Here is a 24308-nt window from a genome sequence, read left to right as displayed (position 1 = left end):
GATAGAAAATTTGGAAAAAAAATAAGTATATAAAAGAAAAAATCACCTATAATCTCACCTCATAGTTAATCACTATTACATTTTGATATATTTTTTTTCTAGTTTATATCTTTTCAGACAGACACTATAATTTTAACTTAGAGGCTCATGAATACACTGATTAAAATTATTTTTATTTAACATTGTCATGAACTTTCCCATTTCATTAAACTTCTAAATTATGATCAAAACTTATACTGCAAGGTAATATGTTTTTATTATAGAAAGTTTTTTTTAGAAAAGAAAAAATTACTCATAATCCAACCACTGAATGCTAACTTGGTAAATTGGTGGTTCAGTCATTTTCTGTGCATATGTGATTTTTAAAAATATATATATAATTGTAATAATACTGTGCATAGTGCTTGTTCCAAAACAATAGTTTATAAAAAATTTTTTCTAGGATATGATTTTTAATGGTATTCCATCAGGTAGGTATTTTCTATTGTGAGATGTTTTGGTTCTTTCTAATTTCTTACTATCATCAACAATGCTGTGATAAGATTCTTAAACCTACATTCTTATGGACTATCAATGATTAACTCCTTGTGATAAATTCCTAGCAGTGGAATTAATAGATCAAAATTAATGGATCAAAAAAATATTTTAAGATTTTTCATATGTACTAACCAGATTTCTCAATAAAAGATTGCATTCTCACCAGGGTTAAAGATCTTCTCTGGCCCTGCATTGTTGTGGATAAATCAGAAGAAAATAACCAATAAGAATTTTGCTTCTTTCAATTTAACTCATTTTTATGTTAGGATATTCAGGTTTTGTTAACCATGACCCATTTCTGCAAACTTTATTTTAGGCCCCAAACAATACTTTCCAAAGGAGTCTTATACTAATCCACAGCCTCTGGAGAGCCCCTTACCCAGAGACTTTTGGAGGCCCATCCAAGGACATTCAGGACTCTGATTACCTGGATTTGAGTCTTAGACATCAGTTCATATCTCTTGAGCCTATATTTGACTTTGGGACTGTCTGTGCTCAAGTTTGAGGAACATTTTAGAGTACTCCAAAGTGAACTTTTATTTTTTATTTTATTATTTTTTTAAGATTTTATTTATTCATGAGAGACACAGGCAGAGGGAGAAGCAGGCTCCATGCAGGGAACCCAATGTGGGACTTGATCCGGGGACTCCAGGATCATGCTCTGAGCTGAAGGCAGATGCTCAACCACTGAGCCACCCAGTGATCCCAAAAGTGAACTTTTAAATATACCTTTTTAGTTGTTTGGGCTCTGTTCATACTGGCAGAATCATTCAGAAAGGCTGTAGAATAGAAAGCAATATATATGGGTTCACACATGGGTTCCGTCTGAATTAGAATCCAGCTTCACCACCTAGGAGCTGGGTTCCCTTGGGCAGTTTCTTTTTTTCTTGTACTCCGTTTTCTCATCTATTCCTTGGGTCTCATAATAGTACCTGCTTAGGGTTATTATGATGATGATTGATTGATTGATTGATTTTATTTGATTTTATTTTATGTTTTTATGATGATTATTTAGTTGCTGTCTCACTTAGGGTTCAATCAAAGACACCGAACCAGCAGGAGATGTATATTAAGAGATTAATTGCCCATAATTGAGTTTGTGATTATGGAGGCTGGCTAGGCAGGTCAGAAATCCTTAGAGCAGATCACCCTAAAGGGCAGGCTAGAACTTAGGTACATGCACTGACGCTGCTATCCACAGGCAAGAATTTTTCTTCAGAGAAGCCTTTATTTTGCTCTAAAGGACTCTTCAGCTGAATCAGGCCCACTCAGATTATCTAGGATAATTTCCCCATACTTAAAGTCAACTGATTATGACCTTTAACCATGTCTACACTGTACCTGCACCGCAACACATAAATTAATGTTTGAATAACTGAGGACCGTAACCTAGTGTAGCTGACACATAAAATTAGCCATCACGTTTGCTCTGGACTTCAATTAAGCAGATGGAGGAGTTTCATTCTTTCTGCTTTTCAAGATCAGTGCTCTTCAAGTGTCGTTAACCCAGAAGTTCTTTCTGATAGATCTTTTTGATACGATTGATCTGTTTTGTCCTAAGTAACTGTGCGGTTGTATTATTCATGATCCTAAAGGGTTCTTCTTTCTGCTGGAGCCAGGGTGTCTGGTCATGACAGGATTGTACATAGGAAATAAACTGGCATCTGATGAACACCCTGGCCTGGACAGTATCTGCTCCTAACACAATGGGGTGATAATGCAGCATAGGGTGTGTCCAGTACAACCAGCCCGCGCCTACCTGCCCCTCTGAGAACTGCCTCCCAGATGAAGGATAGACACCTGTGATCTTGTTTCCACATAGCCCTGCCCCATTTGGCCATAGCTGATGGGCTTTTGACCTATATGCTGTGATAATCAAGTTGTTTCTCTTGAACTTTTAGACTAAACACAGAGCTGAAAGCCAAGATTTCTGGACCTTGAAAATCACTTAGATTTGGGCTTGGTGGGACATATAAACTGACGAGTGCTGGCATGTAGGCTGATGAACAAGTAGTGAGAGTCCAGCTGTAGCAGGAGATTTGAAGAGTAAAGCAGAGATGGTGTGGTCTCGAGAGAAAGTAAGGAAGAATGAGAACTTGTGCAAGAAACTGCCATGTTTCCAGTGTCCTTTGAAGTTCAGCTCTACTGCCTATTATTTTTTTTAAAGCCTAGAGAAACGAATTACCTTTTTTTTGTTGTTGTCAAAGATTTTATTTATTTATTCATGATAGACATAGAGAGGCAGAGGGAGAAGCAGGCTCCATGCCGGGAGCCCGATGCAGGACTCGATCCTGGGACTCCAGGATCGCGCCCTGGGCCAAAGGCAGGCACTAAACCGCTGAGCCACCCAGGGATCCCCTCTACTTCCTGTTAATGGGAATTCCTGGGATACCCTATGTCCTCTTATTTAAAACCTCTTTATTTGAGTTTAAAGGCAGTTCAGTTTCTTTTAACCTCACAGGATAATCTAATATCCTTAGAAGAAATAACCATAACAATAGTGTAACTTAGAAATGAAAATTACATAGTTAGCATACATTGGCTTTAGGACTATCCCAGACTACAGCCTTGATTTTAGGATTTATTTCCACATAGGTTAGGGTACCATGACTATATTTTTAAAAGTAGAGCAGAGTAGTACTTTAAAGTATTTATGTACAAACCAAATCCCATATAATATGTTGTGTGAAGAGGGAAATGTATTGCTTGTCTTATGAACACTGACATCAGATCTGTGCCTTAGTGAGTAATAGAGGCCTCTGTTATTTTTGTCTTCTTCCATCAGCAAAAGGAAAAACAAAGGAAAAATTTTAGGATCTCCTAAAACAACACAGAATACACCCAGATCCATGAATTTCCAGACATTTGTTTGCATATATTCCTTGACATATTATATATTATGAATAAATCCCAGAGGTGATGGAAGTCTTAAATCATTTTCTAATACTTTTCAAGACATCTTCTCCCTTCTTCCACTATAGCTTCTGATTTAAATCTTCCAGCCATGGGATATTCGGTGAAAGAAGGCAAATTCTCAAGGTTCCTTAGTAACTAATCCACAATTCTCACGTTAAGTGTTTTGTTTATGTGTTTTCCTCTCAACATTTGGCTGTAGGTGATCTTTTTGTGAGACAGTGAAGCATAGTAGCTAAGAACTCAGCTTCTGGAGCCAGTTCAGATCAAATCTTGGCTTCATCATTCACAAGTTGTGAGGCCTGGGTCATTTAAATTACATAAACTTTTTTTCCATAATAGTACCTACTTCTAAGGGTGGATATGTAGATCAAGTGATTTGAAAGAAGTGAGGTATTAAAACAGTGTTCGGTTACGTTAGCTGTTGTTATCAGAACAGTTATCTGTTATCAAGTCCAATTCCTTCACTCCAGTTGGATTAAGTGATTGATTCTCATTAAGTAGAATTTAAATTGGGATCTTAGAGCTTTTCAAGTTTGATATTAAAAAGTTGTATAGTAGGTAGAAGAGATTATCTAACCCAATAATGCCATATTTTAGATGAGGAAACTTGCATCAAGTGATGCAGTTATGCTCACTAGTGAGTAGTAGCAGGACTGAAACTAGACTTCACACCTCCAGACTCCTCGCACAGTTCACTCACTGTGTCTGACCCCTATTAAAGGGATCCTTGATCCTAAGTCCTTCATTCTTCATGAATTTACTTGTAGCCTTAATGCAATAGCTGGTCTCTGTATGAGAGTGAGTTACTCTTCCCTCTTCTCCCTGACCTTCTATTTGCATAAAGAAGAGATTGGATCTCAGTATGTATGTATTTTTAAAGATTTATTTATTCATTCCTGAAAGACACAGAGAGAGAGGCAGAGACACAGGCAGAGGGAGAAGCAGGCTCCTTGCAGGGAAGCCTGCTGTGGGACTCAATCATGGATCCTGGGATCACACTGTGAACCAAAGGGAGATGCTTAACTGCTGAGCCACTCAGACATCCGTGGATCTCAGTATTTAAATAAAATGCTACCCTATATTATTTTTAAACAGTGATTGTTGAAACTATAGCTTTCAGATCTTCCATAGATTTGTTCTGCTTAGGCCGAAGGCAAGATCACAATTTGCACTTTTGTTAGGCCCGATGTTGGAAGAATCATGACTTAAAAAAATAACATCTCCTTGCAATATTAAGGAATACTGATTTGATATCAAACAGATGTATTGGGGGTTTATATACAATGACATTTGAAAGTGGGATTCACTTATATTCAACAAATAGTTGTGTGTGATAGGCACTTTGCTAGGCACTAAGTTTATGCTAAATCTAGGGAATTGGAACCCTAAAAAATAAATCTACAGAGATTTTACCCCACCCTGATTTACTTTATAAATGGTAGCAGTCTTCATGTCTCTTGAATTTTCTTCCTTTTACTAGTAAATTCTCTTCTTCATAAAACACCACCCCAAAGGGATCCCTGGGTGGCGCAGCGGTTTGGCGCCCGCCTTTGGCCCAGGGTGCGATCCTGGAGACCCGGGATCGAATCCCACGTCAGGCTCCCAGTGCATGGAGCCTGCTTCTCCCTCTGCCTATGTCTCTGCCTCTCTCTCTCTCTCTCTCTCTCTGACTATCATAAATAAATAAAAATTAAAAAAAATTTTTTTTAAATTAAAAAAAAAAAACCACCCCAAATAATCTGTCCTTATATGGAGCTAGTCAAAGTGGCAAGCCCCATGAATAGGCCTGTTTGACCTTACCTCAGTTTGGACATGATTTCACCCTGAGGAGAAATGTTGGGTTTTGACGATATTTTGTTGTTCTGGGGAACAATGCTGTCACTTGGTGTTTATAGTTCCATGTTCCACCAATTCCGGTAGGAGACTTTCTATAATCTCTTACAAATAAAACATGGAAAAGTAGAGTTTACATGATCAGAGTGTTTAAAAAACACATACATAATTGTAACAGATGTCACATATTAATATGTGAACAGTAGGGGAAGGAAGGTACATATGGGGTATAAGGAAATTCAACATTCCCTTAAGTCTAAAACTACTACAAAATTTTACAATTTTAAAAAGTTCTTCTCCCCCCCAAAATACAAAATTACTATGAAAAAAATAAGTTGCTTTGGTTCAGTATTAGCAAAGCAAGCAGCTTTCATTCTGCTTCACCATGTAGTATAAGATGAAATGATCAAGGCTAAATTACTTCAATGAGGGAAAGGTCATTGTTCCTATAGAAAGTCCTAGGTTGAAAACACTTAGGAAGTGTTAGAGTTAAAAGGAAATACAAGTACAGTCGTTATGTTAAGCTTTAAAATCAGGACCAGAATTACTGTTTAAAACATTTTGATATCACAAGGATAAAAATGAACAAATTGGAGATCCCTTCCTAATTACTTTAGCATAATTCTAGCTGGAGCACAAATCATCTTGTACTTTATAAGTCTAGCACCCCACCTGAAGACGGTTGTTCATCTTTGTATCTTCAGGTTTGATACAGAACAGATGATGAGTTAATGTTTTCTGATTTGAGAGAAGAAGTAGAAACAACTAGAAATCTGAAGAGTTCAAGAAATGTATTCCTTTTTGAGGCTATTTGAAAAAATAAATAAATGAGCTAGAGAAAATCTTTCTGATTTGTCTTTGTGTGTTGGTTACCTTCATATACTGTTGTCTTCTCAGGCTGCTGAAATCCTCTGGTAGTCCTGCTACCCTACCCCACTTGTCAGGATTGTTCTTACATTGCTGGTGGCTGTGGTAGGGGAACTGTGGCTGCTGTTGTTGACTATCCTTTCATGGGAATTCCACCCAGTCAAGGTTGTGGGTTGTGCAAATAAAGTAGAATTTGAAGTAGAGTTTGGAAGCAGGTCTTAGATTCTAACCCTACCACCAACAGCTATGTTTCTCTTTCCTCTCTTGTCTCCAAATTCTACAAGGAATCTCAAATATCATCAGGCTGGGTTCAGCTCACCCCGAAATAGCTGTAAATCTCTCCTAGGAAAATTGTGGCCCCAGTTTTAACAGAGTATCTGTCTGGAAGCAAAGTGTGTAACTTTATGGCACCAGCTTCATGTGTTTGGAGAGGCTTTCATCTCTTTGCCACTCCATCAATAAAATAGGAAACATATTAACTACAAGATAGGTGGGATCTACATGTAGTACAAATTACTAAATAATCTATCTTCTTTGAAAGTAAAATTGTTAAGAAAAAGTTTATCCATCTGTCCACCTGCTTTCCTGCCCATCCATCTATCCATATACACATTAATTTCAATTCATTTTCATTCTTGGGAATTCTCATAACAGGAAAAGCTGTGACCCAGAAACACTTGTATATCTTACAGACATTCTTAAGGCAACAGCCAGGGGTTATAGGTGTGAGGAGGATGATCTTGAGTGTCACTACAAGTTTGGTTCAAGACTGGACCATCATGCCAAGCCAGCTCTAAAAATGCCAACACTGAATGAGCTGTGGGAGTTTGAGGAGGGATTCTAGCTTTGGGTGCTGTAAGGAGATAAATGTTATTCATATCTGCACAGTCTTGCCACTGAGAATCTATTTTATTTTTTAAAACTCAGTTATATTTTACTCTCTGTGTCAATTGTATTTCATTTGAATGGACATTCATGATTAGTTCTATATCTGTGATATATATTTTTAAAATTCCAGATGTCTTTGGATGTTTCCACATTTCCTAATCTGTATTAAAATTACCCATTTAGGGATCCCTGGGTGGCGCAGCGGTTTAGCGCCTACCTTTGGCCCAGGGCATGATCCTGGAGACCCGGGATCGAATCCCACGTCTGGTGCATGGAGCCTGCTTCTCCCTCTGCCTATGTCTCTGCCTCTCTCTCTCTCTCTGTGTGACTATCATAAATAAATAAAAATAAAAATAAAATAAAATTACCCATTTAAAGATAAATTGCTTATTTTCCTGTCTTCTCCTCTTAATTGGACCAGGGGCTCATGTTTTTTACCCAAGTTCCCCAGCACCTAGGAGAATCCCTGGAACATAGAATATACTAAGAAAATAATAGTTACATCAATGATTTTTAGATTCTAAATGTTTATGTTTGCTTAATTTGATTATTAACTCCTTGGTTTTTTATTTTATGCTAGAGCACTAGGGATTTGTGAAATATATGGTTTTCTTTTTGTAAGTTGTTTTGAAGTTATAGGTGTGCTGTTTGTGCTAGTACTCTCTCTCTCTTTTTTTTTTTTTTTTAAGATTTTATTTATTCATGAGAGACACAGAGAGAGAGAGGCCAGAGATATAGGCAGAGGGAGAAGCAGGCTCCCTGCAGGGAGGCTGATGTGGGACTCAATCCCAGGACCCTGGGATCATGACCTGAGCTCAATCATTGAGCCACCCAGGCACCCCTTGCGGTAGGATTCTCTGCTAGGATTTTTACCCCTGTCATGGCATCTTGATTTGATCTCTGCCTGCTGTTTCCAGAGGATGAGTGATTATCTGAATGCAGTTTTAATTTTTCAAAAGTCATAAATTTGACATGAACCTATTACTTTTTTTAAACTTTACTTTTAATTTTTAAAAATAATATCTAAAATAAATAAATAAAAATAATATCTATGCCTAGTGTGGGGTCAAACCCACAATTGTGAGATCAGGAGTTATATGCTCCACTGACTGATCAGCCAGGTACCCCATGAATCTATTACTTTTTGTTTCGTTTTTTTGCTACAGCAAATCTTTTTTAAAGATAACTTATAAAAATAATAATGTTCAGTATATAAAACTTGGAAAATACAGAAAAATAGGTAGATAGCAAATCATTATTCTATATGTTTTAGAGACAACTGTAGTAGTTAACATTTTGGGTATATGCAGTGGTGTGCTGATAAATGCCTAACAACTAGCTCTTTGAATGTAATTCCAATATCAATGTTGGTTGATATTTTTGTTTATATTGATGAATAAGATGAAAGTGAAACAACCAAAATGTATAACAGAATTCTGTTTGGTTGATGACCTGAGCAACTTATTTGCTGATTCAGATCATAGTATTCAAGTATTGGAAGAATGCGTGCTCAGTGTTTTGTGTTATTCATAATGTAACATCTATAAACACATGCTTTTATGTTGAATCTTCATTAAGATTTTCTTCATCACTTTCTTAAATCTAAACAATCAACAAAATGATAAATTAAGCCCTGGTTTGCAAATTTTTGTGCGTAAATACTCCAACTATAGCCAATTTCAAGCTGCAAGTATGATACCACTGATGGTGATTGGAAATAGTTGCTCAGTAGCACATCATTATGTAGTATTTCCACCATACAGACATAATGGGCACCAATAACCTCAAGAGCATAGATAGTAGTAAAATAATTAGGAAATAAATTTTGAGTATTTAGTACCTTTGTTTTTATGTGATTTGTTAATTGTAAGTTCATATAACTTATGTAAGTTTATATCATTTTTAATAATAGCTCTAACAACTGGCCTGCAGAACTTCTGAAAATGTAATGTTTTAGCTCTCATAAGCCAGAATAAGTTGTCTATAGCACAGCACTGGGTAGATATGTTTTAATTTTTCTTATATAAATACAAAATATAAAAATACATTTATTTATATATAGTACATATTTGTGTATATATGTGTGTATGTATATGTGTTTGTGTATAAACATATATAAGATTTTTTTAAGTAAGATTTTATTTTTTTAAGATTTTATTTATTTGATCCATCATTGGTCAGCTGGATCTCATACCTGTGGTTCTGTTTTACTTCCTCTTTTGTATCTTTTGCTCCCCTCCTTTCTACTTCCTTCTGATGCTTATAGGAGGCAGATTTTACTCTCTGTGAGTCTTTTTTGGATCCTGTGAATAAAGAACTACTTGTTTGAGGGCAGTTGGACTCAGCGCCTAGAGTCTTAATGAAGATATAACCTTAAATGAAGGTATCCTCAAATACATAATATATATCCTAAAATCTGCTTTTCTGCCCCCCAGGCTATGCCTGCCTATCACTATAACTGTTGGGTAATTTCATGTAACTATTGGTAGTCATAATTTTAAAAAACTTTAGCTGCCACATATGTTCTTGTTATCCAGTGGTAAAGTTTTCCAGTGACTTTGCAAAAAAATAGATATTAGCTTATGTGCACATTGCTTGCACTCCTTATATAATGGAGAAGTTGTTGAATATTTGCAGTAAAAGTTTTCATGCTTACTCACTGTTGAAGCTTTTGTTCCAATTCCCAGGAACGAATTCATGTGTTGTTAGAATGAACTCAGCTGTTTCTGTGTTCTGTTTTACGTTCTTGGTCAAAGCCTTTGGCTTTAACACAAACTCTTTAAGAACTGCTTGTTTTTGAAGGACTCGGTTAAATGAATTTTTAAAAATTTGCTTCTATTTAAAGAAGAGTTTTTAGAGCCCCAAGTTCCCCCCTTGTCTCAGCTCAGTAGATGCTGCCATGTGTATTCTCACTCCAGCAAAGCCTGGTTTTATTTCCTGAAAAGGTCTCTGAACTGCAGGGTTCCACACAAATAAGAGCCCTAACCGCTAACCCCAAACCCTAACCTGAACCCTAACCCTAACCCCAACCCTCTGGAGTTGTCTCCGACCTGCAAGTTGGAGGCAGTCCCCTCACCCTGGTCTTATCTAACCCTAATCCTAATCCTAGCCCTAATAACTAACCCTAGATCTGAGAAAACAAAAAGAAGATGTATAGACGTGCAGTGGAATATTACTCAACCATAAAAAATGAATTCTTGCCATTTGCGATGATATGATTGGAGCGAAAGAGTATTACATGAAGTTCAGTACATCAGTCAGAAAAAGACAAATACCACATTATTTCATTTATATGTGGAATTTAAGAAAGAAAATAAACTAGCGGGGGGGGGGGGAAGAAAGAGGCAAATCAAAAAACAGACTCTTAACTATGGAGAACAACTGATGGTTACCAGAGGGGAGGTCAGTGGGGGATGGGTGAAATAGGTGATGGGGATTAAGGAGGGCACTTGCTGTGATGAGCACCAGGTGTTGTGTGCAAGTGCTGAATTACTGTATTGTACACCTGAAACAATATTACACTGTATGTTAACTAACTGGAATTTGAGTAAAAACTTGGAAAAATTATTTGTTTTTATTAGTAAAATAAAGGCCTTTTTTAAGGCCTTTAATATATGAAATTACACTGATTAGGTTTTGCTGCTTTGTATATGTTTATTGCTTTATTGTTATTTCCTCTACCATTGATTAAGTCTGTTGTGCTTTTGATGTTACTAAGATTTGGTGAAAAAATAGAAATGTAATGCATTTTACAAAGGGCAAAAGGAAGGGCTTAACTAACATAATACCTTTGATCAAGAGATTACAAAGGTAAGAAATGGGTGGCTATGGCACTCTCTTTTAAAAGATACTTAAATTATTAGTTTGGAAAATCCTGTAGCATCCTTAGCTTAAATAATTTAGTACTTTTATTAGTAGCATTTAAATCTAGCTTTTAAAACTGTCTGCCTCAATATTTTAAACAAGAAATGGAGCTAACATTTTAGAAGTAATACCTTTTTTTAGATTTAAAAGTCAGGATTTCAAACTGACCTAATTTCTTTCTAACTTGTTAGAAGTATCAATTAATATTTTGATCAGTTTCAGATGCTTAAAATATGTATTTTTTTTCAATGAAAAAACAGTGAAATATCCCTGAGGCAGTGTTATTTTAATCCCATAAAGAATGGAGAAACACAAAATCCTGTTTCTCACCTTTTTTATTTCTCTGCTGCCTTCTAAATCCTCTGATTTTTCATATGTTTTTATTAATAGTAAGGTTTTTTTAATAAGAGAATATTATACTGGTTAATTGAGACGGTTGGTCTCATTGGAATGCTAAGGTTAAGACATCTTCCCAGATATTCATATGCATGCACACTCATTTGTTTTTAACAAATTTTGTTGCTAACTCAGCTCCAAATATCAGCTGCTTCTGCAACTTTTGAGTTTTGGTGCTGATTTTGATTGCCACATCATCAAGAAAGACCAGCCACCTGTGCTATGCAGTTATGTCTTCTAGGTTTTAATACCAAATGATTCAAAATAAGTTAGGAATGATGTCAAAACAAAACCTAAAAATATTGTCTATACTACTTGTGTATCTCCACTAAATAATCCCCCAACTTTTATTTTGATAGCTTTATCAGGTTGTACATGGAGTCTAATTCCACTTTTTTTCTTTCCATCCTTCCTACCTTTCCTGTATCCTTTATATGACCTAAAATTAAAATAATTTTTAAAGGATTTTATTTATTTATTTATTCATGAGAGATAGATAGAGAGACATAGGCAGAGGGAGAAGCAGGCTCCCTGCAGGGAGCCTGATTTGGGACTGGATCTCAGGACCCTGGGATCATGACCTGAGCCAAAGGCAGATACTCAACCACTGAGCTAAAATAATTTGCCCTAAAATAATTTATTAATCAGATATTGTCACTTACTCATATATATGTTCCTTTGATTTTCAGTGTCTCTAAAAGAATAGAGTTAATCTCAGGTTGTTTTTAAAGTATTAGGTTTGTTCATGCATTAAGAAAGTAAAAAGATACCTAAAAATTATAGCCAGAAGTGTAAGAATTATAGAGCTCTTCTCCATAACTCATCAACAGAGCGTTACCAGGTATGCCTCTGAGTTTACAGCAGCAAGTGTGGGAGGCGATATTGTTACCACTTTCTACATCCTACTATCTTCTATCCTTTTGCATCATAGAACCAAGAGAAGACAAAAGTAGATTATGTGTTTTGATGCAAAACAACATATTAGAATATTTATGTATAATTTAGTAAAAAAAAAAAAAACAAGCAGATTTTTCCAGATAGGTGATAAACTAGTAGGTTTTGAGATACTTTCCCCCCTTATTTTCTCCTTGAGTATTTTTTCATCTTTGGACAAAGGCTTTTTACTTGATGTTTGTTTCTTATTATATAGGTGTTAGGACTCCATATATGGACTATGATGTAGGAAACATCTGCTCTTAATTTTTCCTTCTGTAGTATGACCAGGGATGTATCAACCTTTTTAGGTAGAAACTCTGATGCATACAGTTATGGAAACGAGGAGATGACAAGTTTTAGAGAAGGGTGTGGATTTTCTATTCTTCTTTTTTTTTTTTAGTACTCTTCTCTATATTCTTGAAAAGTCATTGTTAAATAGGGTATAATTGGATGAGTCAGTTGTTTTTATAAAAGACTTATTCTTTACATACAATCTAAAATATTATATGGGATGGAATCCGAATATGCCAAGACGACTTTAAAAGTCACTGTAATTTTTAAAATTTGCCATAATTATTATTTTTTTATTTTATTATTTTATTTTTTAATTTAAGGTTTAACGTCATTCTAAAATGTGCTTTGCCTGATCAGGACTTTATAGTCTAGTGGAGGAAATGACCAGAATACTGCAGAATACTTCTAATACAAAATAAAAAGTATATTAAAGTCCTGATTTTAAGAAAAACAAATACATGCAAAACATAAACTCTTCTTATTTATAGGCTTCTGACTAAAGTATGAGCATCTTATGGGCAGAATCCGTGTCCTAGTTGATCTTGTTTCTGTGGTATTTAGCATAATACCTGGAATAGCATAAGCATTAAATTTCTTGAAAATTAATATTTACTCTTAACAGTTAAGTGAATACCTGTCTTTTGGTCAAAAATACAGAAATTAAAAAAATGCAGAAATAACCAGCTAATGAAAAAAAATTGAAAAATCAGTCTCTGGATGTTATTGGATGTTTCAAACTGCAACTGCCTTATACTTGTCCAGTATTTTCTTACTCCCCTCACTTTTTTCCTGGCATACAATAGATACCCCTTTAGAACTATGCTATCCCTTTTTTGCCTTTTACTAACAAATAATTTTTAATCATAAAATTTGATCCTACTGTATCACTGTATGCCCAGAAAAAAAAGATTAGATTTTAGCCCTTTTTGTCATTCTAGGTTTTCTGTTAAACTGTTTCTACAGATCACTTTAGTAGGCTGTGAAGGAAAGATATAACCCTAGAAAAAGTATATTTTGGTTATTAATTCCTTCATCTATTCAGTAGGTGTTTATTGAACACAATCGTACTTCAGACCATTAGTTTTCAACCTTTTTTGTGTTCACGTTTGATGAGGATAAAGATTCTATTGTTGCATGTTACAGTAAATACCACCTTTTTTAGGTGCTGAGTAAGCATTATGCCCTGTATCTCTTCTCAAAATAAGTTGTATATGTTCTACATCGTATAAAATAGCCCAGATACATTCTGATTAATATCACTGTATGTTATTGTATATTATACATGGTTTGAAATTGAGCACACTAGTGAAGAGTTTGTGCTGCTTGTTAGTTGGGAATTACCAGAGGCTTAAATAATAAAGAGACAGATTCTAAAGATGAGAGTACAATGAAAAAGTGTGATTAGGCAGATTTACCCCCGAAATTCCATTAACTGACACTTGAGGTACAATATTTGTTGCCAAATTAGGTGCTATGTTGGAGTGTAATATACCATTTCTTAATAAGGTAAACCTGGCCAGTTTCCCATCTATTAAGTACAAGTACCAGATGCTCATCAAGGTGACATTTTGCATGAAAAATTTAAATACTAGACCCAGATACTCTTAGCAAGTTGAGCATACAACAAGATGTAACTAGGAGGAGAGACCAACAGAAAAAAACCAGCAAAATTATTTGGGGGAGTAGGGAAGGCGATTTGCTTATTGTAGGTGGGATTGGCTCTGCTATTTAAATTATGTTTATTTTTCTCTCTGAATAGGATTGAGTTCACATGAGTTCAGTGAGCACATGATAAAATTCCACTGAGTTGCACCATAAAAATAAGTAAAAGACAGTCTCTCTCCTTGAGAAGTTGGCAGTCTAATTAGGAAGTCAAGACATTCGTGTGTAGGGGGGAAAAAAAGAACCCAGAGAAAACAACTTAAAGAATTGAGAAGGACAGGGCAACATATTCTAATTTTAAATATACTGTAATTGTTAATAGTAGAGTTGATAGCTTCTTCCAGGATCTTTGAACACTTGTGGGATTTTTTTTTCTAAGAGAGCTAAAGAAATCTGAAACTCTTTAGAGCTACTGATCACCTTGTCAGTTTTGTGAAAAACATGGAAAAGGTGACAGAAAGGAACAGAGAGCTGTGTTCTCAGTAGGGATAATACAACGCTCACCAAAGCTTGTCAGTCTGTTTTGTTCTCTTGGCTTTGTTATTGCTTTGGCCTGGTAGGAGATTAGGTATATGAGAAGCATGCATTTTGAAACTCAGAATGTTGTAAGTAGTGAATAATAATGGCAACTGAAATGCAAATGGTCAGTTATTTGAATTTATAAGGTAGTGTTATGATAACCACAGGGTAACTCAACTGGTGTTGGCTGGATAGCCCCCAAAATTTCAGCCTCATATAATTATGGATTAGACAAAATTGTGTTGGAAAATAGGATAGGAAATGCAAGTAACGTTTTTTGAGATTCTAATGTGCTAAGTGCACTGTGCTATGTGTTTTATGTAATTTTTTTCATTGAGTCATAATAACAAGTCAAAAGATAGACATTAATATCCTCATATTACAAAGAAAACAATTCCAGCAAATAAGTAAATTGGAAATATGAAAGCAGGTCTCTGGCTGGCTTCACATTCTGTATTCTTCTCACTAGTCATGATGCCCCAGTAGGTACATTGTGTGTCCTATTTGCTTTTTCTCTGTCCTCCTCCATATTCTTTATGCTCACAGATATAACTGTTAATAGAACTCATTTTACAAATTTATAATGGGTAGAGTGTGTTAGTGAAAACTCATTTAAATATGTATTGGCTTTATTTGTCCTGAAACTGTGTAAATAAAGGTTGCACATATGATTTGCTTGTCGTTGAAAAAGATTAAGTAGAAAAATACCCAGTGTAACTTGATATTGTATTATAGATCTTAATTACTATAATTGAGCTGTCAATGGTGATGAAAAAGTGAATCAGAATTCCTATAACTTTTTCCCTAAAGCTTTCAGAGTATTAATAGAAATATTTTGTAGTTTTGTGCTAGTTTTTAGCTTTAGCAAAAGCCGTTCTGATTGAATCTCAATTATTTTTCTTTACTAATCTTTATTCTCTAATTCTTAAGAAGGAATTCACCCCATGGGGACACCTGGGTGGTTCAGTCAGTTAAGCATCTGCTTTGGGCTCAGGTCCTGATCCCAAAGCCCTGGAATGAAGCTTCACGTTGGGCTCCCTGCTCAGTGGGGAGCCTGCTTCTCCCTTTCCCTCTGCTGCTCCATCTGCTTGTTCACCCTTTTTCTCTCTCTCCCTCCCTCTGTCAAATAAATAAAATCTAAAAAAAAAAAAAAGGAATTCACTCCCTTGCTCTATACCCAAACTTCAAACTATGGAGGTTCATCAGAGCTTAGAGAACTAACAAGTAATTTGTGTTTAAACTAATACACTCTTCCATTCCCTACACTTTATCAGATATGGCTTTACATATTGTGATGATGATATTAACTTAGACATTATTAAAATGGCATTATTTCTCAGTAGCACAGTATTATTTACAATACTTTCTCCTATTACATAATGTTACCTTATTCTAGCAGATAACATAGGATGACAAAAGTTTGATAAAAAAAAGATGAAAACACAAGTATTTGTTATGATATAACATTTTTGCTTTCTATTTTGAGAAACAGATTGGGGTTGGCCCGAGGCTTTGTTTATAAAAGTACATGTAAGATTTTTTGGATTTTGGTTTTGCTTTTTGTTTTTTGTTTTTTAATGGAGCAAGTCAAGGACTTTTGCTTTTTGTAGTCCTGAAATAAGTATCATTTTTTAAGTGCAGGCAATCCTTGATTTATAAACACCTGACCTTAAAAGGGTTGTTTTTTATTTTGTTTTCTTTTGTTTTCATAAAATGACTGGCTTTCTATGTTCCATCATAGAAAGACTAATTTTTTTCATCTTGTATAACCAGAGTGTCAATTTTCTAAAACTGTTCTTGGTGCTAGAAATTTCTTTTACTTTTATCTTCTCTCCTTCTCATTGCTTTAGTCCTGTCTTTCACATCCAGCCCCCAATTTTATCCTACTGCCACCATCAACTTGGCAACCAGAAATGGCAAAGTCAGTTTTTTCCCATCCATATAAATCCTATCACTCTGTGTTTTATTGCCGCTAACCTAGTGATTCTCAGGTGATGATGATTCTTCCCTTCCCACTGCCCACCCAGAGGACTTTTGGCATGTTGGGTTATCATGGCTGGCAGAGTTGGAAAGAATTATGCTTTTGGTATCCAGTAGGTAGAGGCCAGGGATGCTGCCAATCATCCTGTAATGAATAGGACTACCCCTCATCTCTAACCAATGTCAGTAGTGCCAAGGAGGAGAACTTGTATTAGCTCTGTTTAAGGATCAGCTGTATGTTTTCTTCAACTCAATTTCTTCAGCTAAATTTAGATACCCCTCTTCCAAGCTTTTATAATACCTTATATAATATTTTTCCACATTTTTTAGCCTTTTCTTTATTGATCTTATCAACATGACTGAATACTTCTTGAGGGCAGAGGTTGTATATTCATATCAGTGTCCCTAATTTACGGTGTAATGTCAGGTACATAGTGAGAGCTCCATAGATGAATAATTACATGCATAAATAAGACAACGTAAATGTTGCTAGGTATGACATTTTTTGATATTGTCAAAAACGACAAAGCAAACCATAATGGCTACTCTTAATCTCACCTAAGAAAACCCAACCTCTCTTTTTTATTTTGAATCATGATTTATTTATCATAATGAAACATTCTAAAAAATATTTTAATATTTTTATTAAATAGACTTCTCCATTGCCTTCTGGCACTTCCAGAAACCTCCTCTTGCCTAATTCTATCTTCCCCATCTCCACTCATTATTTATCTCATCAAAATATTAGTATATGAATCCTATCATCAATATATTTAGTTCCTAAAAATGTGGATCTGCCCACAGTTTTAAGACAGAATACTGACACTCCAGGATTTATTCATAAATGCTCTTTTTAAAAGCAGGCATGCCACAAATACCATGGTTGGTACAAACAGACCAGCTACAGTCAGCAATGCTTGTTCTAGGGAGATGTCCCAGATAAATTCTTACTTACTTTTGAGACACTTTGCTGTCATATCCTTGACGCATAGATTCTGAGTATTTAACCTGGCTGGTGATACCTGGCATCAGCACTTTCCTTTATAGCATGTTCTTACTTTGGCATGGCATTTGAGTTCCAGTCCCTTCTGTCTTACCATAGCTTCCTAATATGCTGTGCTCAAACCATGTTCAGCTGTCTCTCTCATTCCTTTTTTTTTTTTTTTTTTTAAATTTTTATTTATTTATGATAGTCACACAGGGAGAGAGAGAGGCAGAGACACAGGCAGAGGGAGAAGCAGGCTCCATGCACCGGGAGCCCGACGTGGGATTCGATCCCGGGTCTCCAGGATCGCGCCCTGGGCCAAAGGCAGGCGCCAGACCGCTGCGCCACCCAGGGATCCCTCTCTCTCATTCCTAATCTTCTGTTGCACATGCTGCTTGACACCCCCTATTCAGAACCTCTCCTCCTTCACATTCTTCAGTCTCAGTCAATACACATGCCACATTTTGGAAGCCTTTCCTTAAGACCCCAACATCGAGTGATATACCTTCTTTACATCCATAGCACCTTGTGCCTACACCTACATACTAATAATAGAAAGGCAGTTGCAATATTTGTCTTTCTTACTGACAGCAGAGTCTAGTGCTTTCAGGGCATTCCTAGTGCCTTGTATGCATGTATGTATGTATGTATGGATCGATGTGTAATATTACATATTATATATGTAGTAAGCATTGGTTATATGAGAATGGATGAAACAAAATACCTCTTCCAGCCTGCAAAAATTACACAAATCTGGTTAAACCTTTCTGCTAGGAAATGGAGATGAATCAGTCCAAATATTGAGAGTCTTTGGAGAAAATGGTACAAAGAGATAAACTTTATGCTCACTGGCAGGTTTACCAGCTTGATCAGAGGGCTACGCCTTTAGGTTTCATTAGCTTAACAAAAAGTTAAGCTAATGCTAACTTCACTGACTAGTACTTTAATGATGTGCCCATGGTTTTAATCAAGTGTTTTTACAAAGAATGTATTTTTGACAATATATTCAGTTGCCTCTGTACAGAGAAGGAACTCCCAAACCAGATGTGATTATGACAGGCACTTGTAGGTGTTGTACACCAAATTCGCCAAATCCAGCAATTTCATTTACTGGTTTTGGAAATAGTTTTTCTTCACCAAAGAGAGGAGGCAAGGAAATTATTTAAAACCTGGAAATAACCTGTTGCTTTGAAAGTTGTATAAATATTTTTTAGAATGTTTCATTATGATAAATAAATCATGATTCAAAATAAAAAAGAGAGGTTGGGTTTTCTTAGGTGAGATTAAGAGTAACCATTATGGTTTGCTTTGTTGTTTTTGACAATATCAAAATGTGAGACCTAGCAACATTTATTGTTTTCTCCTGAATCTACAGAGTCTGGATAAGCCTCCAATTTGAAATTTTTTGGATTAGCTTTATGCTTGAGGGTACTTGCCTGTATTTTGAACTTTGTAAAGCATCTAGAAACTTTTACCCATCCACTCAAGCATGAATCGGACTTCTGGACTGTAAATTCACATGTGGTTCTGCCACTTACCAGCTATGTGACTGTAGACAGGATACCTAACCTCTACGCCTTATTTTCCTCATTTGTAAAAAAGATCGTGTGTTTGGCACATATGATAATAAGTGGTTTTCATCATCATCTTCATTGTTGAAACCATATTAGAAATTCATTAGGTTAGGAAACTCTTTTCAGATACAATTTTCTTTCTTAAAAACACCTTAATAATACTAAGGCTATGTGTAAAAGCAGTAGTAGACAGTGACTCTACTACACAGACTTGAAAAGGGCTTATTGTAAGAGTGGGGAAAAAAAGATAGAAGGGGACTCTGAATAGCTAGGGAGTGCCCCCAGTGTCCTGGAGGAAGAGAAATCATCAGGAATTAGTCCTGACACTATTCTGTCTTGACCTCAGCTTTTGGTACTTTTCAGAATCTGAAAGCTGTCCCATAACCCTCCATTTCCCTCCTGGAACGGTCTTTGTCACGTGTCAGGAGTGGTTTTATCTCTCCCACCAAAAACAAGGGCACCCAATAATAGAGGCAGCAAAACTTGAAGGGCAGAATCTCTGGATCAGCTCTGCCGAGGGCGAGGACTAGGTTAAGTACCTGTATTTTATACATGAGGAAACAAGAAGAGAAGCTAAGTAATTTGCACAAAATCACACTAGCTAGCAAGAGGAGGCACCAGGAGTACAAATGAACGATTGGATTTTAGAACTAGCTCTCTGAACCACCCGACTACTGCTTCCTCCTCTGATCAGTGGTTCTGTGGCCATGCCTACTCTCCCACAGTGGCCATCCTTCCTGGAGGTGCCCAGCTAAGACACGAACCTGAGGTCATGCTGATGGAGAATTTCCATGAGGGTTTCTCTTAAGACTGCAGAGTGGAGGGGCAACTGAGTGGCTCAATCCATTAAGTATCTGTCTTGGGCTCAGGTCATGATCCTAGGGTCCTGGGATTGAGCCCTACTTCAGGCTTCCTGCTCAGCAGGGAACCTGCTCCCCCTGCTCACGCTCTGTGTCTCTTTCAAATAATATATGTGCTGCCAAACTGACTACGTGTCTCTCTCAAATAAATAAGTAAAATCTTTGGGGACACCAAAGTGGCTAAGGGTGGCTAAGTGGTTGATCGTCTGCCTTCGACTCAGGGCGTCATCCCGGGGTCCTGGGATCGAGTCCTGCATCGGGCTCCGGTGGGAGCCTGCTTCTCCCTCTCTCTAGGTCTCTGCCTCTTCTGTCTCTCATGAATAAATAGATAAAATCTTTTAAAAACATACAGAGCAGAATCTTCACCTATAGCCTTTGTTCTGCATACAGATGGAGAAAAAAAGGGGTCATCTTTTGCATCCATAGCTACATTTGAGATACAGAAATTATATGTACTGCAGAGCCAGGAGACAACACCAGCATCTCCTAAAACTGCTTCCCATGGAGATGTATTTGACCATAGGCCTCCTTTTTTATTTTCCCTACCACAGAACCTGTTAACCTTAGAAAGGAGAACTTTAAACTTTAGAGTTTGGAAATTACTTTTTTTGACATAAGATATTGATTTGTTGGTTGGTTGTTTGGCTGGTTGGTTTATAGAGCTAGCCTAAACATGATGATGCTGTAAAGCTTGAGAATTGTAGAACTTGGGCTGACCTCAGTCAAAATTCTATTTTGTGGGCAACCCGGGTGGCTCAGCGGTTTGGTGCCTGCCTTCAGCCCAGGGTGTGATCCTGGAAACCCAGGATAGAGTCCCACATCGGGCTCCCTGCGTGGAGCCTGCTTCTCCCTCTGCCTGTGTCTGCGCCTCTCTCTCTCTCCCTCTCTCTGTGTGTCTCTCTCATGAATAAATAAAATATTTTTTTTAAAAAATTCTATTTTGTGCCAAGGTCTCTACCACCCTCCTACCCTCCTCAACTTTCTATTGAGGTGTAACCTAGATGTACAAAGTATGCAGCTCAATGAATTATCACATCTACTCAACACCCAGAAGACTCCCCCTGCCACACACACACACACACACACACGCGCGCGCACGCACGTTTCCTAGAGCTGCCATAACAAAGTGCCACAAACTAGGTGGCTTGAAACAACAGAAATTTATTGTCTCGCAGTTCTGGAGGCTAGAAGTCTGAAAGCAAGGTGTCATCAGGGCCACACTCCTCTGAAATCCATAGAGGAATCCTTCCTGGCCTCTTGCTAGCTTCTAGTGGTTTGTAGGCAATCTTTGGCATTACTTGGCTTGCAGCTGTATCACTTCAGTCTCTGCCTCGTGGTCACATGGTACCTTTCTTCTCTGTGTCTGTCTTCACATGGTTTTTCTTCTAAGGACACCAGTCAGCTTGCCTTAGGGGACCACCCTACTCCAGTAGGACTTCATTTTAAGTAATTATATCTGTAATCACCCTATTTCCAAAAAAGGGTCACATTCTGAGGTACTGAGCTTAGGATTTCAATGTATCTTTTTTGGAAGGGGGACAGTTCAACCCAGACAATCCCGTGTTCCTCCTCAGTCAGTACAATATCCTCCCTCCCAAAGGTTACAGCAACATAAATTTAATAAGGAAAAAATAAGTATAAATTTTAAGAGCATTCAGAAAAAAATGAAGAGTTTTATAAATAAGAAGACTTTTTTTCCTAAATCATATCATTAAAAAAGTTTTAGGTTTGCATGTTTTTCTAAATGAATCCAAAAACAATTAGTCCAACTGGTTTGAATAAAGAAAACGAACAAACAGCCTTACAAACTAGTGGTTATAAACCTTTGCAGCTAGATGGTTTGACCAGTGAGTGAACAGAGGCTCAGAAGCATTTCTGTGACTTGTCCAAGGTCACACAGTCAGGAAAACCCAGTACCAATCAGCTATTGAACAAAACTCAAAGCAACCAGAGGACTTTTATTTTTAGGTGGTGATGTTTTAAGTTCTAATCTTGGGAAGAAATGCTGTTAGTCCTTAGGTCAAATTAACTAAGAAAACAGGAATTCCCATGTTGAACACAAAAGAGACATAGGGACATCAGAATTCTTTTGATTACTATGCAGTTGCTGCTGGATTTCAAGCACCATCTGAAACATCACTGGAAGACTCTGTGTGTAGGTAACTATGAAAGCAATTTTAAGGCAGATTTTTATTTAACTGCAAATGTACTTCACCAGCCTTCTCATTTCCCATAAAACATTTTATATCAAAGGCAATTTAAAAACTTTTTAAATTTATGTTTAGTAAAGAGGATAAACCAGTAACTAATATTTCAAACTTGCTGCTTGGTGCCATATTGAGTCCCAGAAATGACCTGGCATTTTGAAAGATTCTTCTTCAAAAGGATAATGAATACAATAATGTTTTCTTTCTTTCTTTTTCTAGCCAAGGACCCTTGTCATCCATTAGAGCGGTAATCAAGAGATGTAAGTTTGTTTTTTCCTGCTCTGTGATATTTTAAATGATGGTTTAGATTTCCAGCAAATGATTGTGTTTGATGAATCTTACAAATAATCCAACAAAAGTACCTTCTTTTTTCTCCTAAGGAATAATAAACCATTTCAGACAAGCAGCTAGTTTTTCAACTTTCTTTTCAATTTTCATTTATTGATAAGCTCATTCCTAAGAATAATATTTTTCTCTTACAGAACTAAATTATTTTTAAAAATGTGGATTATCTGGTCAATTTTTATGATTCAATATAAATTTATATAACCATCTTCTATAGGTAGAGACATCTGATGGGTATAAAAAAAACACACCCTACTGTCTTTGATTCATTTTCCTCCACAGTATTTTTATTTAACTGTATAAATGCCTGTGGAGATTGGCTCACTTCCACATACAAGTGCCTTAATAGAATTCTCTACAAAATGGTGCATAGTTTCAACCTCGCCTCTTGGTTAAAACTTGTTCTAGGTGCAGAATTTTAACTTCTTTTTTTTTTTTAACAAAAGCCTCTGCAAAATTCCCTTTAGTTTTAGACAAACTAAATAGCACATGATTACCTCCTGTTTTAAACTACGATAAGGAGGGGATTTTTTTTTTTTAACCAGCAAAGATGGATTTGTTCAAGAATAGCAGAGAATTGCTGTCTAAGACAAGCCACAGCAAAACCATAGGCAAGTCTGCAGAACAAAAGAGAGGAAAGCATTCTTTTAGAAAACTGGGCATTGGGAAGGCTGTTATAAACAAAAAGCCCACTGGAGTAAACTGGGGAGTTCAAAATATAGTGGCTTCTCACTGGCTGGGTTGTAATGGTCTCTCACTGGCTGAGATTTTGCTGGGGGAGAAGGAAAGCCCATCTTCCTCCTCATGGGATAGTAACACAGTATCTGCTGAAGTCCATCCCTTCCTGTTGGATTTACAATTGGCTACAAGTGGTAGTGTGAGAGCTCTCCCTGCCAGCCTCTCAGCTCCATTCAAAATGAAGTTTTAGGGTTTTGTTTTGTTTTTTAAATGAAGTTTTTGAAAAGGAAGAGATTGTAGATGTTCTTTGTAGTATTTGAGCCGAGGTCAACACCCTGAGGACAAGGTATCCTATTTTCAGAAACATAATTCGTAATATTAGAATAAATTTAGGGTATCTACAGGTTGTGAAGAACATGCATTTGGGCCATTGCAGTGAAGATTTTGTAAGGTGGCAATACAGAAGGATATTCCACATTTCCCACATTTTATTTCTGTTGGTCATGGATTATAAAGCTGTGGGATTTCCACAGTGTGTGTTGAAGAAAATTCAGACATGAAAATGGAAAATTCATGCCTTAGAACCCTTTGAAGTAGGGGTGGTATGTGAGAAGATGGGGGGACACAGAGAAAATTTAAAAAGAAGATTAGGATCTGGAATTTAGGCAAGAATCTTTTGCTGGAAATATAATTTGGGGTAGTCAAGGTTATAGGCAAAAATAGGAGTAGCTAAACATTTATAGAGAAAACGTAAAGCCAGAGAAGATGACAAAGGACAGAATCTTGGGAAATACTGATGTCTGAGGCTAAGCTCTGCCTTTGAGGTGCTGTAGGGCAAAAGATAAATGACCCCCAAAACACCTCTGCCCTGCTAAGGAGAAGAGACTGAGTCCTGTCGGCTGCCTTCTTGGATTTTAGGACCTCTTTGTGGGGGATTGTAATTTGTACCTGATTTCCCACAGATCCT

General features: G+C 36.7%; 1 protein-coding gene across 7 annotated transcripts in view; it reads left to right on the top strand.

Moving 5' to 3' along the window:
• SH3D19 (SH3 domain containing 19) overlaps nucleotides 1-24308 on the top strand; it is a 176866-nt gene that overhangs the window by 96027 nt on the left and 56531 nt on the right. For all 7 annotated transcript variants that reach the window (XR_005370867.1, XM_038559005.1, XM_038559006.1 and 4 more), the window contains one exon: nucleotides 22538-22578. Coding sequence is in view for 3 of the 7 variants with exons in the window: in XM_038559005.1 (XP_038414933.1) it covers nucleotides 22538-22578 (41 nt within the window). In the remaining 4 variants the exon portion in view is untranslated. The remainder of the gene's footprint in view (nucleotides 1-22537; nucleotides 22579-24308) is intronic.

Source organism: Canis lupus, chromosome 15 (genome assembly GCF_011100685.1).
Source record: "Canis lupus familiaris isolate Mischka breed German Shepherd chromosome 15, alternate assembly UU_Cfam_GSD_1.0, whole genome shotgun sequence".
Classification (NCBI taxonomy): domain Eukaryota; kingdom Metazoa; phylum Chordata; class Mammalia; order Carnivora; family Canidae; genus Canis; species Canis lupus.
The sequence above is the reverse complement of the archived record's forward strand: the minus strand, read 5'-3'. Positions and strand labels throughout refer to the sequence as shown.